This window comes from Poeciliopsis prolifica, unplaced genomic scaffold, assembly GCF_027474105.1.
Source record: "Poeciliopsis prolifica strain line A6 unplaced genomic scaffold, Auburn_PproV2 SCAFFOLD010, whole genome shotgun sequence".
Taxonomy (NCBI): domain Eukaryota; kingdom Metazoa; phylum Chordata; class Actinopteri; order Cyprinodontiformes; family Poeciliidae; genus Poeciliopsis; species Poeciliopsis prolifica.
In genome coordinates this window covers 2958341-2981862 of record NW_026562385.1, presented here as the reverse complement: position 1 = coordinate 2981862, position 23522 = coordinate 2958341, and the positions used below count along the sequence as shown (strand labels likewise).

The window sequence follows — 23522 nt, the reverse complement described above, 5'->3', positions numbered from 1 at the left end:
ACTTGTCTTATCTGATGATCTTGTATTGAAGTTGTTTCTAATATAAAGTGAGCTCTGTTTTGATTTGACTTGTTGATAATTTGGCTTAAAAGATATTTCACTTTGAACTCTAAAACTGGTAGAAGGCAGTTCTAATGCTATATACACTTGGTGTTTTGCTTTTAACTTCATCAAATTTAATGAGAAGTGTTTCAGCTGATTTCTGTACAAGTCTCTCTTCCTTACACTTAGAGCTGTTTGGGAGTTTCTAAACATGTCTGACAAAACCACAGGTAGGAGACAACAACAGGTAATGGAGGTTTAGTTTCTTTAGGGCCTTGGATCAGCACATCCCCATTTCTAATACAACATGTAAGATAACACCACAGTAAGTGCATTTAAGGTACTATTAAGCTTTACTATAATTATTTAAATATGGAAAAAAATAGGTATTTACATGCAACATTCTTGACATATTTTAACACCTATAGTTTACATAATAGTATTTAAACATAACTTTTTTTCTTTTAACCATTCGTTTCCTATCTCTGCTCTACTTCATTGTCACGGCACAGCAAGTGCCTCTCTCAAATGGTCAGCAGGTGACTGATGGGTTACACCCTGGACAAGATGTCATCAAATCACAGAGCTAACACTTACGAAAAGTCAGACAATCATTCACACTCACTTTCTGGGTGATTTGGGTGACTTGTGCATGCATGATTCTGGACTGTGTGAGGAATACCGTGGTACCTCGAGAGGACATGCACAAGTAAAATATGCAAACTCCACGCAGAAGGATGTCAGCTAAAATTTGAGTCCAAGATGCTCTTGCTGTGAGGCAACAGGCCTAACCACTATCCACGATGTTACCCCAATTAGGATCAAGATGAAAGCACATTAGATAATGACAAATAGAAATTAACAAAGCAAGATAAACATTTTTACACTTGGGAATTTTCAAACTCTTCTCATCAGTAACTTTGTACCAAAAATAGCAACAACAGTTTGCTTTCACTGTGTGATGAAAGGATGCATATCCCCAAATATTCACCCACGAATCATCAAAATATTCTGAATTAGTGCTGGTAAGTCAACCCAACCTCCTGGAGCCTGCTAAAAGATGACTATAGTCACTGAAACGTACAGAAGAAACATCAAAACACATCTAGATTTAAAATTCCACAACATTCTAACAGAAGCTGCCAATATAGATAAAAATAATGAGGACATGTGGGAAATAAGCTGCCTTGTAACTAAGCATCTTCACAAAAGAAAAAAAATAATCATGTGAATAAATTAATTTGAACAAAAATAATTCGTCAAAGACTGTAAAGCTGCCTTGAGAGGTAAAAATGTTCATTTTTAACATGGATCTAAGCTGTTCTGTCTTATATGTTCAATCTTAATCTTGGTCTCCATTCATAGCTCAAGAAACAATTAGGTGAATAGAAGCATGTTAAAGTATTAAAGCAAGAGAAACTTAATATCAGGAAGATTTTACAACTGCGGAGACAATTCATCATTCTTCATAAGTCCAGAAAGGATTTCCAACATTTAAATGATGGTTAATTGGCACATGGACCCACATTTTCAGCCATTTAGGTCCTGCAGCAGCCAGCGCCCTTCATCTCCTTGTTCACGTACTCATGCAGCTTAAACTTCTCACTGGGATCCTTCATGGACCTATGCTTCAGCTCCCTGAAGTGAAACAAAAACAAAAATAAAAACAGTAGAAAGTAAAACTAGTGTTTTACTTTCAAAGTAGTAGCTCTACTATTCAGTTTGTCTATTGGAAATATTATGGGAGACATCTCTACTGGCTTAATACTTTTATAGAAATTTGCCCATTCTTCTTCATAAAATACCCAAAACTCATCTAGATTGGATGGAGAGTATCACAGAATATCAATTTCATCTAGTCTTGAAAATGTTCCCCACAATTTATAATCCAGTGAACTGTAGTGAATCAGCATATTTAACTGTGAGGAAACTAAGCATGCGGCAAATATCCACAATGTCTTCTTAAAACGGGTTTGTTAAAGCAACATGTTTGTTGTCTTCCTCTTGTTTTAACAATTGCTAACAAATCTATACGAGTTCGGAAAATTATACAAAAATTGCTGTTTCCTGTCGTCTGAGAGATCATCTCTCCAAAACCCACGGACAAAAAAATTATACTTACTTGGCCACAGCAGTGAAAGCCAGCTCTATATTCAGTCCTGACCTGGCGCTGGTCTCCATAAAGGGAACCCCAAACTCCTGCAGAGTCAAAGCACTGAATGTTTATCAGTGTTTATCTTTATTTTGCTGAGTGTTGATGTGACAGAGCTTATAATGTCTGCAGCTTGACAACCTAATCTAAACAAAATCATACACATTTCACAGATCTTTACCTTAGCAAGCTTCTCACCATCTTCTCTCTTCACCACCCGATTATGAGTGGCATCGGCCTAAGGTGACAAAAAGTTTTATATTTACAAGTTAGCCATAAAATATAAACCATCATCTTGATTTATGATCCTATTTATCCCAAAGGCCATGAACACTATTGTCAACCAAAAGTGTTGACAATTAAACCTTTCTTTCATCTCAGGGGCATTTATTTTTGTAGTTTAAGTCCAGGGCCTTTACCATTTTAAGTAATTGTCATTTCTGTATGTTAACCTAGCTTTCTTGACATCGACCAAGCCCAAAAGAAACCATCTTTAAAGAACAACTTTATATTGAATTGTTTTAATAAGTTCTTTAGGTGTTTTGTTGCAAGAAGGAAGTGATACAAATGTTTCTATTTCTGACTGAAGTTAGAAATAAGCCACTAATGATACAAAATAATGTAGTTCACTGAAAAATTATTTTGTTGACTAACGTATCTAAATATCAGTCAGTCAAATGTAGCACACTATAGATGTTTTAGGACAATTTAGATTTTTTTCCCTTCCACTAAGACAAAAGTTTTACACTGTACACCATCTGCGTTACAGACATTTTCTCTGTACTCAAAGTATCATTGTAAAGACAGAAGACCTTCATTGTCATAAACCTGGATCAGTTTTCATTGCACATCATACTCTGTAAGTCCGTAATTTTTTAAAAAATCGTCTTTTTCAACAAACACTTTGCTTTGGGTCCTTGCAAACAACAAACGGGACATTCAAGAAGTTGAATGAACCAATCCATTCAAAAGAGCAGAAATCAACATGATTGTTAAAAATAAGACACAAATTTGGAAAACTTGAATTGATTCCCAAATGTGTGAATATATGTTATTAAAATACTTTCATAATGAAACAGGGCATAAAAAAATATATATTTTTCCTTTTTTTTTACTTTGTTTGACCACTTGCCTTGTTTCCAAGCAGCATGAGCACCACGTCTTGTTGGGCATATTCATGGATCTCGGTCAGCCATGCCTGGCAAACACAATAGAAACAAGAAACCAGAACATATAATAAATAAATGTCACAAAAATTGCCCCACCTCAAACAAAACAAAGAAAAAAAAAATAGAGAGAGACTACTGTTTCTTTGGCAGGATAATGGATCAACAAGTAAAGAAGGTGATACATTATAAAAAAGAGCAAAAGGAAGCTTTTGAAGAGAGAAACTCTGTGTTACTGTTACAAACCAGGTTAATCAACACTGTCTGCTACATCCTGTCTGATTCACAGGGGAAAGATGCAACCTGAAAGAAGAACAAACAGACCTGTGACTGTTTGCTCCGAGAGCAATGAAGCATTTTCTGCTGTCTGGGTTCCTAAACATCATTTTCAGGCCCACATTTCTCTAAGTAATTGTTGAAAGACAACAAAAACAAAAATGTAATTAAAAGAAAGAAAAAAAAATAACTTTTAGATTTTAAAGCACATGACAACTCTTTTATATTACATCCTTTTTAGATATAGCACCTTTAATGTACCAGAGTCGTTTTAAGTACCATGGGTACTTGTATGAATTTGATCATTCTATTCATTTATAATTCTGGTGATGATTCTGTATTGGTATAAATAGAAAGTTCCCCCCTCTGCACCTCAAGATCTGCCTTTTTCTCCCCAAAATCTCACACATCCAGTTGGTCCAGAAAGTTTTTGACTGTCAGTCTGATTTCCCAAACAGCAGATACATTTTAAGGCTGATCACTTAAGCTCCTTCATCTAAGTGTTTAATCTACTTTCTCAATTTTGGTGTTGATTCTTCAAAGATATGATTCAGGGGCCTCCGTCACACTGTGTCAAGAACGATCATGTCTGCTTTATGCTTTCAGTGCACAGGATCATGACAACCTTAAGCCAATAAAGTCACAGAAACTTTTTCTTTTATAAGACTAACTATATTTTCCACACTGATGGGGCTGGACTTGCATCATAACTTTAAGTTCAATAGAGATCTCAAGCTGGTCACAGGTGTGAGTGTGCAGGCTGGCATGTCTCTTTTTATTAATTCTGAGATGGACTGCAGAACTGATGCTCTATAGATCTGGTTTTTCTGGCATGCTGGTTAGAAAAGAAAAAAACATAAGCTAAGGTTAACAGCATTGGAGCTGGACAAAGGAGATGTAGGGTTTTGTATGCTTCAGTTCAGAGGCAGTTGTGCCTTCAGTAGTGCCTAGTTAGAACAGAGATACATAAAGTATTTAGTGACACACAGTAAATGTATACATGATGCAAGGCAGACAGAGTCAATATTTTAGGCTTTTGATTTGGTTAAGATTTGAATAACTAGTGACTTCTGTTACATAACAAGAGAACAAGAACATACACTGTTTCAAAGTAATGTAGTCCCGATGGAGAGTCTGTGGTTTGCATGCAGTAAGCTGCTCCTTTGTGGGATAAGTGGGAACGAGTCCAAAGATCACTTGACAGGGCGTAGACCTGAATCCAATTTAAATTTACATAATTAATGCTTCTGCAATATTCTGTTGGGCTTGTTGGAAATATCAGAAAGAAACATTTCACATTTGATTTGGTTTGAAGTGAATCATGGAGGATGACATCTGTCACTAAACCCTGCAGTATAATTTCTCCACAAGAGCACTTGACCTGTATGAGTAAGGCTGGGCAGCTTGCCTCGGTTTTTCTCTTCATATGCTTGCATGCTCTTGATAAATAATAGCTGGTAATTACATAATTTGGCTATTTATAGCATAGTCCCTCATGGATCGTTTCACAGATACAATCAATGATTCCAGATGAGGCCACTTGTCACTTCCATTCAAGAGAATTAACTCTTCCCGCTGCGCTCATTTCACGGAAAAGGGATGTAATCAAATGAGTACATTTGTAAACAATAATTTCGATAAATCCTAATGAAAGTCATTTTGTGAAGCTACGCATTACTACTTGCTACATATGTTGCAAATGTTCTGTCTGTGTTGGTAAAAAGTTAAGTGTTATTGCCTATCAACAAGTGATTCCCCCCCCCATCTTTATAGCAAATCAGAAGATATAAGATGCCAAATGCCTTTTCAAATAAATATTCTGAACTACAATTTATGCTATGCATATGCATGTAGTTACTCCTTTGTGGAAGAGTCTTCAATAAATTACTAATACCTCCTCTTTATAACCAGCGGTGACAGCAACAGTGGAGGGAAACCTGTTAGATGTAAATCCCTGAGCCCGTTCTAGCCGGAGCTCCACTGGAAGAGTTTAGATCAAAGCAGGTTAAGGTTTTCAATTTGCTCAGCCAAAGTGCAGAAATAATATCTCTGAAACAAGAATTTAGGCTCTAGATTTGTTAAGCTGTAAAATAAACCCCCAAAAGACCTATAGCTGCAAGTCTCCCTTGTTGCAAAGCTGCAACAAGGGAGACTAAATACAAAAGCACTTTGTATATTTTCAAAAGACATGAACAAAAATGTGTAAGTTTTATTTTACAGTTATACCCTACTTTGAGTTGGTCTACCGTGTATATAAAAAAACAGTAAAATACCTTCATCTCTGTGGTTGTGACATAAAAGGGGAATGGTTAAGTATGGAAGTAAGTATGTGCCATCCAGATTTGAGGATTGAAAACTTTCATTGTGAACCTGTATGTCTCAAATGCATTTAATTTCTTCCACATTAACACATTAAAAGTATTTTTTAATTCTTAGAACCATATAGCAATTTAAGATGAATTAACTATGAGTTTTGCAGCAAATGGGCATTTATCAGAGCCAGTGTGGTGGTCACTAATGTGGCTAATGTCTCTCTTTGGGTTATGCTACCTATGAATCATTGTTCATTAGTTCAATCAAATTTATGAACAGGTAAAGCAGTGGCGGGTCACTTTCTGGAAGACAGCTGCACAAGCAAGAAGCCGTCACATCCAGGAATCATCAGAGGGAAACTAGATTACACACCAGTGTTGTTCAGGGAACGATGGCTGGAGACAGTCCACAATTAAGATGTTTGGCCCTAATCACCTAATCTGCTTGTTTATTTTTAAAAATAGAACACATTAAAATACTCAATAATCAAATGTAGAGACAAATGGATCCCTAAGCTCAGGCGCAGAAATAGAATGAGGAAAGGATTATTATACCTTTTATCAACCTGTTATTATAGCAAAGTTGAGTTAATGTTGTTAAAATGACTTTGGTTTTGCATTTAAATCACAATGAGCAACAAGAGAACAAACCTGATGGATACAAATTACAAAAACTATTCCTTAGAGGGCCTCATAGCTATTAATTACTTGAATATTAGGTTTTTGAGCTTGTGTAACATTATGTTTGTTCATCAAGGCCATAGTGGGACTGTATTTTATGCTGCTGGCTGGGTGATCATAAGCGACACTAGATTGGCCTACTTATTGGTAGTGTATATGTCTATATGCCTCCCTTTCAAACCATTATGCTAAAACTATTCAACCCCTTATATAACTAATCATTATACAGGTAAAAAATGAATGAGTCTAATATCCTCTGTGGCCACTGTGAGAAGAAAAGGGCTGTTTGTTCAGTTTCAAGGCTAATGCCAGGATCTTTGGCCAAATGTTCTGGGAACCAAATGCCAATAAACAGCATAGAGTCAGGAGGTGATAAATTGCTTTTCCTCCTTATTTGACTTGCATTACAGTTTCAAAAGAGTATTACCATTCAAATTCAGCTTGCTTTGTTTGTAAGAACCAATAAAAATGATCTAACACTCTGAGCTCTGTGAGTCAGGATAACAAGTCAACACAATTTAAAACTCTTCCGAATTTGTGTGTTGAGACTAAAAGAGAGTCGAATAAAGCAGGAGATCAAGTTCAAAAGAATACAGAGAGAAAGAATACAGACAACAGATGTCAAAACTGTATCTATAGTTACTTTAAGGTAAAAATAACCCTAAATTTGAATGTCTTAATGAATAGGATTGTTGAAAGAAGTCTTTATAATTACCACATTGCAACATTTTCTAAGAGCAAATACATTCTGCTATTGACAATTAGTTCTGCTGCTTGGCTCATTCTGCAAATTCTTCTCAAGGATGAACAAAACTGATGGAGGTCCACAGGTTTTTTTTTTTCTGATGTTTTTGCTGAATTCTTTAGATGTTTTTGTAACGTCACATAAGAAAGCAGCATGTTTGAGGTGCTTCCACTCTACTCAGGAAAAGTTAAGTCTCTCCACAACCCTGAGAAAGAACTGTTACCTGTTTCTATACAGACTCACCTGTAAACTATATACTTGAGGGATGTGAGAAATAGGCTACATGTGACCCAATCAGCCAAGCTTACACTTCAGCTGAAGTCCAAATCAAGTTCTGTTTTCATAAAGTTACATTGCCAAAACAGCGAAAGCTGAATAAAAGACTATGACAAAGTTAGGAAGCTTGATGCGACGTGTCAAAAAGGATGTTAAAAAGTAACAAGATGGAGACGCCAAGTGAAGACAGAGAAACAATCTAAACATTTTAGAGGCGGCTGGCAGCTCTGACATTAACAAGACAAGCTGTCACTTTGTACAGGTTGCAGAGGCTGCTCTGATGTTGATGTTTTAGTTTTTCTTTTGTTGTTACTGAGAAGACAAATGAGTTATTTTGTCCTCTTTCAGCTCACTTGATTTAAAAAGACCTAATTCTTTCAAATTATATACAAGCTAATATGCAAATATGCAGTTTGAGATTAAAATAATTGAATAATGTGGGAGTATTTTGTTTATTTTGTAAAAAGAAATGCACACAACAATGAAAAAGAACATTTTCTTAAACTAGGATAGTTTTAACCACAAGATCTGGTTTAGCAGCGCTGTTGTCACACTTAAACCATGAGAAGTGAGCGTCTTCAAATGCCTTGAATGCCTTGGCCTTGAATTCCCTGACGTCTTCTGAGCTATAAAAACTAAGAAACCTAATGCAAGCACACATGATCATTCTCCTGCTGAAAATCCCAGCTCTCGCTTTGACTAACCCTAAATCTTTTCAAGTAGGCTTGGAGTTTTCCCTCACTTTGCAACTTTCCCTCCGTTGCTCTCTTGTCTAAGCAGATTTGCTATGGGTTGACAATGCTATTCTTGCCCAGCTTTGATCAGAGGGTTACACAGAGAGACAGAAGGCAGAAGTCTGCTCCCGACAACAGGCTGAGTCAGACTGCTGAGCGACCCAGAGGAGCGGAGGGTGAAAGTAGGACTTGTCCCCTGAGAGGAGCTTTAAGCAGCTGAGCAAAACACAATGACACCGTGTCACTGACACACAGAGAAACACTGGCACACAGACGGAGAAACAGGCAAACCTGCAGTTATTTAAAAAAATATCAAAACTGTTTTAATCAACATCTTTAGGAAGTAACAGAAATAAAGTAAAGGATGCTTCTGAAATAAAACCTTTGTATAATAATAAAATGATAATAACTATAAAGAAATCACTTTATTTATTTGTGAAAGAGTAGGAGATTTGTTTCAAATGAATATAATTTATTCGTATAAACTGATGAGCTGTGAAAAGCTGCAGTCACACTTAATTTAAAGAGAACAATGATAAAGACATATCCATTTGTCAATCATAAAACACACAAATCAGTGGATAGCATTCATATCAATTCAGAATAAAGATAAAAACAATAAACATCTAAATGAATTAATAATAATCAGTATAGCTACACAGATATTTATTAACAAATTGGTGCATAACCATTTAAGGTGTTTCAACAACACCTTAAAACCTTTCACAGGTTAAACATTGAAATGTTATTTTTCCAATCTAAAGTTTTGAATTGTTCATATTAATGTCAAAATAAATTCAAGCATATTGACAAAGCTCATGCTGAACTTACAGAGAGTTTTTGTATGACGTAAATAAGGGTGGGGTCACTTTACCACATACAAACCAGTAGCTATGTGCAGAATCAGAAAAGAAATAGCTACCATTTTCCTATGTATGTTCCCAGAGCAATATTTTTTTTCAAAAAGCTATATTAACAAATCTTTAACTTTCACTAAAAAAAGAAAGACAAATCTAATTTCAGCTTTGTGTCATGTCATTTTGGCTCACTATCGTTTTCTGTTCATTCAAAATGTTAACTGTAAAACAACTTTTTTGCATAGAAAGAAGTCCAGGTAAACAGCCTGTTAGCCATTAAGGCAAATAACAAAACAACAGAATTAAGAGAGAGTACTGGGCTTCTCAGCTCATTAAGCAAATTAAGGACATTAAGTAAAAGTGCCTTCAAGTTGATCTCAGCACATCTAAAAACACTTAGTGTATGTATGGAGGGAAATGAGACAGGACTTGGTGACATAAGTCTCTGCTTTATGAAGCGCCACATCAATATATGCTCCTCATCAGTTTGGGCTTTTTGGATCCAGGATTATTGGTGCATAATCCTAATCTATCAGAAACAAAGCCATCACATTTTTGAAAATGACAAAAACTAAATAACATTATAATCACCTGCTTACAAAGCCTAATGAAAGTCTGTTGAAGATATTGTGGAGCCAGATGCTTTTGCACAGCAAGACACTAAGATTTAATTTGACAGCTAAGGCCTAATCTATTTTCTGTCAGTCATGATATTGTATGTGAGATGCTCTGTAGCACTTTTTATGACAAACACAGTTCTTTGAAAAAAAAAAAAAAGGAAAGAGAATCTCTGTTCACAAGTCATCTATTCTGGTGATGTAGGCAAGATTTTTTTTAAGTTAACAAGATCGAAATTATATGAATGGATTTTCTGACCAAACCAAAGTTTGACATACATACATATATTACATATATAAGCTGACAAAGAAAACAAAAAGCATTTTTACATGCTACAGCCACAAAATTGAATAGATTTCCTTGTTTATAGTTTGAACATTGAATATTCCATCTAGCAAATTAATATGGCTTTAATCTAAAGTATCGAATTATGATGTATGATTCAGGCAATATAACAAAAGCAACTCTATGAGGACATTGTGATGCTATCTATCCAAAAAAAGAGATTTTTCTAAACACTTTAGTATTTTTAAATGGGACACCTTTAACCGATTCATGCAATAGAGGAACTGCTGTTATCCTATTTCTGTTGGAATTGACTCCTCTGCAACAAACAGCAAGCAGCTGTAAAATCCATCTTGCACTGTTTATGTGCACATACAGTAATCGCCCCATCTGTTTTGTCACAGTGCTCCCTACATTCAAAGTAAATTGGAATATCCACAGAGAATGGCGGCCGGAGCACTGCAGGTCTCTTTTACCTGCAAGATTTATGCACAGCAACACTGCACTGGCTGCTGCCTATATGTCTCCTCATACACTGGAGCTGTGGTGCCAGTCCATGTTTCATGCAGTGCAGCAACACAGTACTGGAATCATTGCAAAGACGAGTGTATATCATGGCTTAATCCACTTGTATCGAACCTGATAGTGTGGAAAAACTCTTAAGTTGCCTTAAAGCACACTTGAAAGCCTAGAATGAGTCACTCTTCAAATGCCGGCACATCCTCTTATTATAAATAATTGCTATTTGACTTTATATCACTGCATTATTTACAGACAGTTTCTCTCATCACCATCTGGTGTGCTGGTGCCATGACATTTAACTAGCAGCAATGTGGTAGGCAGGCGGCCATTTCATTTGAAGCCAGAACATGCCCTGGGGACAGACAGAGATGAATGAAAACAAGCAGCCGAATGTTTCATCTCCCTAAAGGCTTTCATTGTATTTCCACAACACAGACACGTACCCATGAAGCATTGGAACATCAGCACGTGCAATCTCACACCAAGATTTGCAAGCAAGAACAGACCGTTTAACAGTCAGTGTAAAAGCTTTGGTGTTCAATACGGAACATTATGTTATACTTACAGGCCTACAAAGAGGGCTTTCTAATTTGGATTGGAGAAAGTCGATATGTAATCAGTGAGGTTTTGTTTTTGGCAGCCTATTCATTTGGATAGGACTGACTGATTTTGGGCATAAAGAGGTAAAAAGGTCTGCATCTTTTCAGAATCAGAAAACAGAAAACAAGCCTTTTTCAGGAGATAGATATAAAAAAAATATGCTGGTTCTCATAACGCTTGTTTATATTCTGATTTCTACAGCTGGATCAATCAATATTTCTTTATTATGTGTATTGGTCGGTGCAGCTGAACGTTCTGAACAATATACATGAAATGCACAGAAAAATGGACAGAAAGGCCAATCAGAGCTGTATTTTGTTATTCTAATTTCTATAAAGTTCTACTTGCAATAATAGTTGATGGCCCTGACCTGAGAAATGCTGCAGTATCTACGTATTTATTTATTTATTTATTTACGGAAAAAGACACCAAATTTTGAGAAAGGATGAAATAAACAAAAGGTGACAGGATTTTCTTTTCAGATGCCAACCCCATACAAAAACAACATTTTGAACCGCAATCCTCCAAAAACAAACAAAAAAAGTGCATTGTCATCACCTTCACAATAAATTCACTAACTGGTCACTTTATCGGATACACCATATGGATTAAATGAAATAAAAGCAACATGTTTAAAATATAAGACTTTAAGGAAAATTTAGAGAGTAAAATAATGGGACGTGCTGATCAATCAAAGTCAAAATGCTTGTTTGAACAGTTGGGTTTTCAGTCAGGATAAAAAAATTGCCACCCGGAGTGATTGGGGAAATCAAGTCGTTGAAGCCTATGAAGAAATCATGTGTTGAACCAGGCGAACTTCGTTTGATTAGTGTATTTGTGCATCACAGATTCCACATTTACTGAATGGAAAAGGTTTATATTCACAAAGCCACATTCACTTAGACTGATTCTGTAGCTCTGATCATGTTTTAATTTTATTTTACCTCAAAAGAAAAGGAACTACAACTGATTAAAGGGCAGCTGTGGTTGTGTGGCAGAGTTGTCGTCTTGCAATCGGAAGGTTGTAGGTTCGATTCCAGCTTCCTCCTCCCATATGTCGATGTTCCTCTGGGCAAGGCACTTAACCCTAAATTGCCTACCGGTCTGTGTATCGGTGTGTGAATGGATGAATGTGACTCTAGTGTAAAGCGCTTTGAGTGGTCAAAATGACTGGAAAAGTGCTATATAAGTTCAGTCCATTTACCATTTAATACTTTTTTAACCCTTTTGGGAAAGCATCAAGTTGTTGTATGACATAAGACATCCAATCCAAACTTCAAAACAGTGCCCATAATGAAACTGTTCTAGGCTAACAAATAAAGTTACTGGAGCTACATAAAGGATTATAAAAAGGTGTGTCTTGCATTTCACTAAAATCATTCAGCTAATGCAATAGTACAAAAATCATTAATTTTTTTTTTGCCATATTCCAGGAGCAATATTTTCTGACTTCCTGTGCCTGCAAGCTGTGCCGTGATGCTAAAACTAATGGTTAAAACTGTTCTTCAACAAATGTTTTGTCTTTTATGCTATTTCATAAGGTTTAAAAGTTTTTTCTCAGTTAACTGAGTTAACTCTCTTGGCAACCACAATAGCAGCAGCAGAAGCAGCTATAGGCCTCTTCTTAACATGTTAATGACAACAAAATCACCAAACATCTAAATCACACAAAAGCCAGGCTGATTTTTAGAAGTCTAAAAGACAGATTACTTGCAATGGAGGCTTGCATAGACTTTTATGAAGTAAAATAAAATTGCCCCTATGTTGTGTTGGTTTGACTGAGTTGCAACCTGTAGCTAAAATAAAAAAATCTGCAAATTTTATTTTCAAACTTCCTAAAACAGAGCAATGTTATTTAATGAAACTGACTGAATATATAGTTAAATTGATTTGACTGAGCCTTTCATGGCTTATATTTTAAGCCTCTCTCTCTAAAAATGATTAACAGTTTCAATAATGGTAATGCTATGGTTTTCTAACTCTGCCTCTCTAAGGAGACGGTGACAGAATACAAAAATGAACAGAGCTGAAGGTAGAAAATATATTTTTTTATTTCCATCTGATTTATATCTTTCCCTCAGAGCAACATTTATCACCATTAGTGTTCAATAACCTGAGTTAATGCTCGTTAGACAGCGGCATGCCAGCAGCCATCTGGGGCTTGTAGCCAGAATTTCTTATTTCACTAATAGACGCTGAATGAATGTGCAGCAGATGGTTGGAGAAGAGGGGAGGAAAGATGTCATTCTGTGCTTCCTAAGAATACTCAGATTCAATGAGAGACTAAAAAACCTTTTTAAATAATGATGTCCAGTAACCTCAGTAGGTTCATACATCAGGTTTTGAAGTTTGGGCTTTTAAACCGAACACTTTGGAGACATTCTTAAAGTTGTGAACTCGTTGCATTTTCCTTTCCACAAACAACTGTGCATCAATAATACCACAACAGGTTTTTCAAATAGATTAAAACAATAAAATGAAAAAAAAAGTATATATAATAAGTAATCTTGCAATCCTTTCTTTTCATTTATTTGGATCAATATTGCCAATCAAGGCAATATTGTTGATTCTGGATATTTCCAAAGTTTGAGGAGATCGTTGGCATTAGTAAGCAGATTATTATTTTTATTTTTTCTGAAGCAATTTCATCTCTGGTGCCAGCCTTTTCCTTAGGGGAATACTGCTTGGTGTTAGAAGAAAATAATGAGAAGCAGACAAAGCTGAGCAACCTAACTTCTTTGAGGTAGAGTTGAAAAATTTCCAACCCATGATGAATACTGCTTGTGGTGACGAGGACAGTGGTTGAATCTAATATGGACATTTTGCTGTCATGATATACTTATGTCTAAGTACACGTTCACAGTTGCCCTACAGTAGAAAACCTGAGGTTTTTTTGGATAGATGGGATCCTAGTGGAAAACAAAGCCTGGAGTCCTGTGTGCTGTATCCATATAAAAGTGCATAAGACTTTCTGTAGCTCCTCCACCTCAACATAAAAAGGGTAAGAGACAGTGTGTCAGATTGCTGACAGTTACTCATCCTCCCCTGTGTAACTGCCAAACAAATTCTTCTTTCCGGCAGTCTGTGCTCAGACTTTTGTTTTGCTCTTTGCTCACATCTGAACTTGAAAAGCATCTTGCCTGCTTCAGGGATCACTCAAAGCATAAAGGAACATCACATTTCTCTACAGTCTAATATCAAACAGCCTCTTCTTCCATTAGAGCCTGTTGGTCCCTGAAAGAGCAATTTTTGTGTACAATGTCAAATACAGAGGCTCAAAATTGCCTCTCTTCAAGCTGTAAGATGAATATGGTTGGTATTTTTCGCTTTAACCCTTCAGAGGGCATTCAGTCTGACTGCGCATGCATCTCCTTAAATCTCCCCAGCATGAAGCGGATATTTCTTGTTTCTTGCCTGGTCCAATCATTTTGTCAATATAAACAGAAAAATCCAAAGCTTAGACTGTGTGGACACAAATGATCAACCAGCTGTGTTACAGTTTTCCAATGGGATGTTCGTCTCTCCAAATATTATTGTGCAACCTCGTTCAGAGCTTTTGTGGTCAGGACTCAGCCAAAGCATAAAAAGTAAAGCTGCATTTTATGGATTCACGTATTTTTCAGTTACTTTCAATCAGGGAGGTGTATGTTTTGGGTTAGCTGTAAATTCATTTATTATTTGAATGCTCCATTTGTCTCTCAATCCTTAGGTTTTTGTTTTTCAACATTTCAATTTTGGATCTTATATTTCCTTGCTATTTTAGGTTGTTGAACTTTTGGAAGCATTTAATAAACATGTACTGTGATTACCAGTGTGTTTATGCAAAGTGTGTATGCATTCAGCTTACAAGTTATATTTGTCCTTTTTCTTTTGTGTGGATGTTGGAGTGAGGAAGACTGCAAGTTGACCATTTGTTATATCTTTAAGTTTTGTTATGTTATGTTAACATAACAAAACTACATAATATAAATATAAATAAATCACTCAGACAACTATTTGCTGTTTTCTGAAGAGGTGCAGTGGCTTCCCAAAGTATTCACACCCCTAGATTTATTTATTCATTTTTTTTTTGCAATGTTAGTTATTTATAAACTTGGTTTGAACAAGGCCCTATATTGCAGCATGTGTGGTGTTGTCCTATTTTTCTCCCCTGTTAAATATAGTACATAAACAATAATGTTAATGATATGATATAATAATTCTATTTTGTTAGGAAACTATTATTGTGTTTCAGTCCCACCTGGACTCAGCTGGCAGCTTTCTGTGTAAAGTTGTCATGCCTGCTCCTGCAACACTAAAACTCAGTATTTGGAGTGGTCGAGCTTTTAGGAGTAGTCATATTTAATATATAAGTGAGAATTTAATATTGCCTTGGAAGTGGGCCAGCTCACTGAACAGTAATTCTTAAGTTTAATCAAATTCAGAAGATATATCTCCCTGTGTGGACTCAGAGTAGAGGTTAACCAAATTGCTTGAAAGGCACACAACTGGAGGAAATAGATTAAGAGATACAGCATAACGTAAAGTCTGGAGGAAAGAGAGGTCAGATTAAAAGCATTAGCTTTCCACAGATTCTCCTCGCCTGAAGAGTGATACATGTGGCTGCCTGGGACAACTTATATTTCTCCTTCAGCAGGCAATGCAGTTCAAATGCATGGAGAGAAAATGTTCAAAGGCATGGAGAGATAAAAATCTGAATCAATCTTGCTGGGTCACATTCATACTCTAAATCTTTCTATCTTATTGTGTCTCTTTCCCCAGAAAACACAACCAGAATTCTTCTCACAATATTAGATGTGATATCTGGAGTACAATTTGATTAAAAGCATCACAGCAAGTGTTCAAGTAATGAGAGAAAAGGGTCTGAATAAGCCGAAAAATGATTCTGAGTCAAATTACAACTTTTAAAAAGAAAAGCAAATTACTAACCTGTATATTGTCAAAAGATGATCTGTTGGTGACATCGTACAGCAAGAGCAGAGCTGAAAGACACAAAAAGGATTAGGGTGAAAACACTTTGACAGACAAACATTGAATGTTTTTTTTTTTTTTTTTGCATTACCAATAAATTCTGGTTAAGCTCACTTTATTATTTATCAGCTCAGGGGACAGGAAAATGAAATGATCATAAACCGTATCATAATTCTCATTTGGGAGAGCTGCTGTTTGTTGTCATTCAATGGCTCAGAACCACATCGGGGAAAATAAAGGGTTGTTTGTTGCATGACTGTGGTAAGTCCTGTGCATCTCTGCTGTCTTGAAGTTTTGCCATGCTGGAATGTTTAAATAATAGACAATTTGAGGAAAAAAAATATATACATTTTGCATTTGTTTTGCAATTTGAGTAGCGAGGCCACATTCATTGAAAACAACAAATATAATAAACAAAATGTTGAGAACAAACGAAAGTAAGTAAGATGCTTTATGTCTGTTTTTGAACATATGTCTCCCATTTGCAGCAAAAATAATTTAATACAATCTGAATATTTACATTAATGACAAATTAAGGCATTTTAAGGCAAACTTTTGAAGAGAAAATTAATAAAATAAAATTCAACCATAATAAAAAGTCATTCAGCTGCTTTGGTTTATCATTTGCACAACATGCTGGAGTTTAATAATAATTTCAAATTGACTTCTTACAGGCTTATCAGAGATATCTGAGAACCACCAGTAAGAATTTGCTAAATTATAAAGATAAAACCTGTAAGATGTGTCTGAAAATCCAGTCACACAGACAAACACTGAGCAACGTGATGACTGATTACAAAACATCAGAGACCTTGAATCCTGAATGTGTCGTCCTTCCCTTTTTGAACAGAGTTATAAAACCTCAGTACTTGATAAACACTGCAGAGTGGAAGTAAATACTCACAGCTAAACCAACATGTCTTAGAAAAATAACTGGCATAAATTTTTTGTTTTGATGGCAATGGAGCAACCTTTAAAAGTTCCATCAAAACAACACTTACCTGCTTTCATGTTCATATAAACCTTTATAAATGTGTAATAATTTAAAAATGTTTGTTTAGAGCGTCAACACGACACAAATCTTAACTTTAGCAATTAGGCAGAAGTCCAATTTAAATCTAGTTAAACAGAGTCAGTGCATAACAATTCTATACGGCCTTGATTGCAGGTAAATAAATGAAGTTAGAATATATGAATTAGTATTTCAAAAATGACAAATTGTAGAAACCAATATGCTGTCTTGGATGTCAGTTTTCAGTCTGAGCACATATTAATTGACAAGGAAGTTGTCTGTGTTTTATAGAAAAAAATTTTAAGAAGAACCAAATACCTGAAACTCAGCTCAAACTAGTGAAAGTCAATTTATTGTACTTTTGTATCAGAATCAATATACCACAATTTGAGAAATATTTATCAAATGGTAAATACACAAAAACCTTACTGCAGCATAAGACTTAACCATGATGTCACACACTATTAATAATCACAAGATTATTTCCCCAGAAATGGTAAAGCAGCAAAGGGGCATGAATATCTCACCGTGAGCATCCCGATAGTAGGCATGTGTGACACTGCGAAAACGCTCCTGTCCAGCTGTGTCCCAGATCTGGAGACAAGATGAGAAATTAAAGTAAAAAAAGATATTCGTTTTTGCTATGAGTTGATATTAAAACAATGACATGATTTACTTTGTGAGCATGAAATTCCTACCTTACTATTTTTACTACAAAGTTAACATGATTAGCTTTCATCTGTGGTGAAACACTGTGAGTTTTGGATGTGATTCCTGATCAAAGCATTTGTAAGTGACTGGCTAGTCCCAAAAGCTGTCAATGTGCTGTTTGGAATTTTATTTAATTCATTTGGGTTTTCCCTTTCAGCCTGTGCTTTTAAATGTTTTCAGTTAAACATAGACTGAATGGCACCTGCTCTTTATGTTTGTCTCAGATATCTATAGATAGCTGCATGTGCAAAGTTTTTCATTTTGAAGTAGGCTAGAAAAAAAAACCTTGAACTTTTCATCTTTAATTCAAAAAGTTACAAAGTTTTGAACTAAATCATCAACAAGTTATATAAAAACAGAAAATGCTAGAGTCACCCTACAAATTCAGTAATTGTTCATAGTAAAATCAGTTGGATTAATTTTATTAAGACTGTAGACATATGTACGTCTCCAGATAATAAAATCAAATTAAAAAGCTATCTATGCTGTAGATAATAAGTTGTCACATTATAGACGTTTGTCTAATTTCACTCAAGCTGTAGAAATTCCACCAACACATATTTTGCTGTAAAGAAAATCAAATAGGTATGACTGGCTTGATATTTACAAATATTGATAAATATATGGGACAAAAAAATGCTAAATAATTGCGATATCCCTAATAAATTATGATCAGTGTGTCAACAGTAAAGCTACTTTATATTCAAGTTTTAGTCACTGTTTTGTTTATTCTAAAATTATGTTCGGTCTTTTCAAAGCTTTGTTTTGATCTGTGCCTCCTGAGAAAAATACCAGTTTCAGTAATTGCATATTTAGTTCAGCTCCTACATCCTTGTTGCTTTGGAGCCAGTTTTCTGAAACCAGCTGGATTTTATAACAACACTGATAAGGTTTGACTAACAAAAACAAACTAGACGAAGTAGAACTCAAACAATGTTGCTTTTGAAAATATGCAATTAGTTAATTAGTTAATAAAAACAAATGAACAAATATATTTTTTTTACTTACTGTAATTTTCAGTGATGCTGTTCTGATCTTACTGTTTTAAGCAGTAATTAATGACTTCAGAACTTGCAAAATTAGGAAACCTGGTCTTCTTGTTATCATAACTTTAAATCAAACCAGGTTAAAAAAAAAAATCACAGAATCTCCCATTTTTATTTGACTTGTCATTCCCAAGTCTTTCTTTCTATTATTTTTTATTAAAAGGCAACTGCAATTTTTTTTTACTTTTGCCACAAGTTACACTCATTAATGGAGAACATTTAAATAAATAAAAAATGTAAATATTTTCCCATCCATAAAATATTTAATCAAAACCACAAAAATAAAATAACCGAGTTAATTATGCTTCCAAAACAGATCAAGCCACTAAATATTTCTGCACAATCAATTTATTTCACTCTGCAGTTTACATCCTTTATACTAAATTGATAAACATTTTATTTAATATGTGGCCGGGTACATTTACAATTATAAATGCAGCTAGCCACATAGACCTAGTACAGTCTGATATCTCACAAACACTTTTAACTGTGTTGTACACCAGTATGGATCATAACATTAAACAACTTCATATCTGCTTGATGCAAACAGACTCTGCTCACAATTTGGGTCCAATTATGTTTTAACCTTTTTTTATATCTCAAAAGCAATGCTGTTTTGATCTTTGTATGATTTTATCTACACATCTTTTCATTTTCTCTAAACGTACATTTTGATGGTGAATCACTTACCTGCAGCTTCACCTTGACTCCATCAATGGTCAGCACTTTGTTCTGAGAATGAAACCAAAAGAAAGAAAAAAAAGTAATTTAAATGTTTCAGAACAAGTAAGATGTCAATGTTTTTGTTTGTTTGTGGCTAAACGTTTTGCCCAATCAGGCTCTCATGCACTTACATATAGTGCTTGGAAATTTCCATCAATTCTGCATTTCTCCACCTCAGTTGGACTCCTTCTGAAGAAGTCTGGCATATTATAATTCTGCTGGTGGATGAAGCCCCTCTGCTCTCCTCACCAATCTCTTTCTAGTCTCTGAAGATTACTGAGAGTTCAGTGACTTGCAAAAGTATGCAACCCATTTAAACTGTTTCACTTTGCAATAACTATCTCCAGTTTAATTTGTCAGAATTTAATAAGATAAAAAAGACAAAGTAGTGCATAAAATTGTCATTAGGGCTGTTTCTGCTGCAAAAGGGGGAGGAGTTGGGTAAAAGTGTTGGTAATGGAATGCTTTGTACAATATATATGGACTTTATAACAGAGATTATAGGTACAGATGAACTAACCAAAATGAAGCATAAATGGTGAATATAGAAATCCCAAGAAGTGAACCCTGAGGGAACCATAATTAACTTGGTCACAGATACAGCAAATGTCTAAATTACAATTTGAGATCAATAATTAACTTTCTTTTTTTACAATATCTTGAACAATCACTTCACAATACTTAATTCATTTTCTACATACTTATATTTCTCAAAGAATAAAATGTCAATTATTCTTCCATCTAGTATACTAACACAAATCAATTTGCTTGATACCAAGGAAGGACTGAGAAGTTTTCCACTAGAATCATCCTACTTCCTATAGAATATTCCTAAGTGTTTCTGGCAGTGTCCTCCTATTACCCAAAGGTATTCACTGCTGATGAAACTTAGACCTGGATAGTCTTTGTTGACGTCTGGAGCTCATAGTTCTTTGAGAGACCCAAAGGTGAACTCATACATATTCATGGAAGAATTTGAGCTGCAAGCTAGACTGTAAGTGGAGTCTGAAAGGAATCTCAGAAGACAAGGTACTTGTTGTTGTTGCTAAAAACAACCCAAAATGTGCTTAGAGGCTTCATGAATATTTAGTGACCCAGAAAGGAATGTGGTGATCACAGCACTGTGAGGACTTTGGGGGTTTAGCTCAGCTTGATTGCTTTAGTAATAATGCTGAATTTGTTAAGAGAAAAATGTTCAGGTTAGACCCACTGGGGCCAGAAATGCAGGACTGAAGATGATGAAATGGTACTTCTTATCATCTAATACATGCCAGATTACTGTGACATGAAGACCTGTTCAGAAAGGCAGCAAATCCCACTTTAACAAGAACTACCTCCACTTTGCCTTCACGTCTCTCTCAGCAAACTGTTCACAGAAAGCTCCACTTTAAGGTAAGTTTCACTCCCTGAACTGCTGCAAACACCCTCTAAGATAAGAACATCTTCAAATACAAAATCCTCCACTTAGGAGCAACACACTCGGTGTTAGCCACTTAATGGTTCTTGTCTTCTCCCCCAACGTACACGACTGAGAACATATCCTCAGAATAGATTCACTCAAACAGCACTTCATGGGGATCATAAATTACAGATGTTAGAGAAGCTTTCAGAAGAGCCCGTCAAAAGTGTGAGCCTATGAAACATTAATGGGTGCAGCATGATGCAACTAACAGGAACATGACGTCCATAGAAAGCCTCGTTATGTGACAAATTACTAGTGCTGATAAGAATCGTACGGAAAAGTCCATCCAAGGCTGTTCCAAGATGTCTTTACTGCTAGTGAATGACGCTACCTGCACTCTACACGGAAATCATAAATCAACTCACCAGGGCAATAAACTGGAGAGCAGATGTGGGATGGAAGTACTGTGAGTCAGGGTGGTAAACCCGGTCCCCAGCTGCCATGTCTAACGCACAGTGACATACTGTGCAAACACTCTGCACCGAAGTAGTCTTTCACATAACACTCCTGTCTGTCAGGGACACACATTTTACCAGCCGGGGCTTAAAAATTATGGTTCAACTTGAAATAATACAGTTTAACATCCATAAAAATAAATATTTTATAAAGATCATCTTTTGACTGAGCCAGATTATGTTTTATGGTGCCATGCAAGAAATCTTCAACTTGTCAAAGATTTTGAGAAGCAAATATATATATATTTTTTCCCACTTCACAACTATGCATTAAAATGGATAAGAGCACATTTGCAAAAATATGCAGTGAAACTTTTGTCAATTTTTATTGACAAAATTATTTGTTAATTCCTTAAACAAAAAACACAAGTAGTGTGTTTCTTAACTTTATAACAGAAAAATGCATTTACAACTATCATTGCGTCTATTAAACATTTGGGTTTAACACTCAGTGAACGATATATAAATATATATATAAAAATTGTTGAGTAATTATATATATAAAACTAAAGATTCAAATCACCCTAAAATGTCAGATATTTTGTAGGAAAATTAATCACTTAGTTACGTTACGAGAATAACTAATACATTTTCTTTTTTCACTTTCCAGTATGTTCAGAGCAAAGCTGACTTAGTCTCTTGAAATTACGAGATTAAATACTTTACAAATATTTGAGTTGTGAAGTCCCAGACATGTTTAAAGATCATAATAAACCACACTGCATCACATTTACATATAATATGACCTACATTTTTCAAGGAATTAATCTACTGATGCTGAACTTGTTGAGTGAAAAAAATAAAATAAAATAAATAAAAAATTGGGAAAAATGATTTGAGCAAAATTCTGGAAATTCACTGGAGAGCAGAGCTTAATATAGCCAAAAAGAACAAATAAGGTTTCGTCTGAGAACTTGAATACCCTCTGTAGAGCTCTGAAGTAAAGGTTTTCTTCATTTTTGACTGAAGCTACTTTTCCAAACCACAGCAATACCTGCAGTCAGTGTAATAGGGGCAGTTTTCACTTGTATTGATTTTTTCTACTTGGGTGGCCAGGTGATTTTGAAGCCAGACTAATTGAGAGAGTGAAGGGCCTTTGGGTCCTTTTACAATTGAAACTGCAGCGCTGCAAAAAAACCCAAAAACCTCTTCTCCTCATTAAGTTGCAGAGGATGGCAGCAAGAGAAAAATAATAATAAAAAAACCCATAATGACATTAGAAACAGAAGTTCATAGCAAAAAAAAGGATATGATTTGAATTTGACTCAAATATTATATTTCAATATTTTACGAGGTGAGCTAAATTGATTGGATGACTACTTTCTTACCATCTCTGCATTTTCATATTTCAGGAAAGCCTCTGGTTTGGGTTTGATCCTCCACCTGTAACCTGCAGCAAAACGCTCACACCAACCGAGAGACTCACTGTGAGCAAGATGATCCCTGAGGCGGGTCAGACACAAGCAGTTTTGGGGCATCTATCATGCAGTCATTATTCATCTGAATGCAGTGAGAGCTAGCCCGGACACTTTCAATGTTTGTCTTTATGACATTTCACAAGGAGTGCTGATAAAAATGGAAATGGCTCTAAGTATGTGTTTGTGCTGCGGCCCAGTGTGATGGTGAATAATCATATGAGGCGGAGGGACCATGCTGTGAAATATGGCTGGTTGTTGAAACTCCAACTCTCAAATGCGCATGCTATTCTGGATAATGAGTGTAAAGAAAACATAAACTAGGGATTGCTAAGGCATCAAGATATATCTATGTGTCTCAGTCAATGTACCCTGCTTCCACAAATGGAGGCTCCTGAATAGCTAAACTCAAACCTAATTGACAAGCTCCTAAAAACTAAACCACTTGCACATATTAGAAT

The 23522-nt window shown here is 35.5% G+C and overlaps 1 protein-coding gene across 1 annotated transcript in view; it reads right to left on the bottom strand.

The window, feature by feature from the left end:
- Positions 1-44: 44 nt before the first annotated feature.
- The window catches only part of LOC129363541 (ras-related protein Rab-26-like), a 39317-nt gene continuing 15839 nt past the window's right edge, over positions 45-23522 (bottom strand). Inside the window, 7 exon segments of the mRNA XM_055035698.1 lie at positions 45-1680; positions 2165-2241; positions 2376-2432; positions 3327-3392; positions 16196-16248; positions 17777-17843; positions 19697-19738. Coding sequence (XP_054891673.1) covers positions 1581-1680; positions 2165-2241; positions 2376-2432; positions 3327-3392; positions 16196-16248; positions 17777-17843; positions 19697-19738 — 462 coding nt within the window. The 3' untranslated portion in view covers positions 45-1580.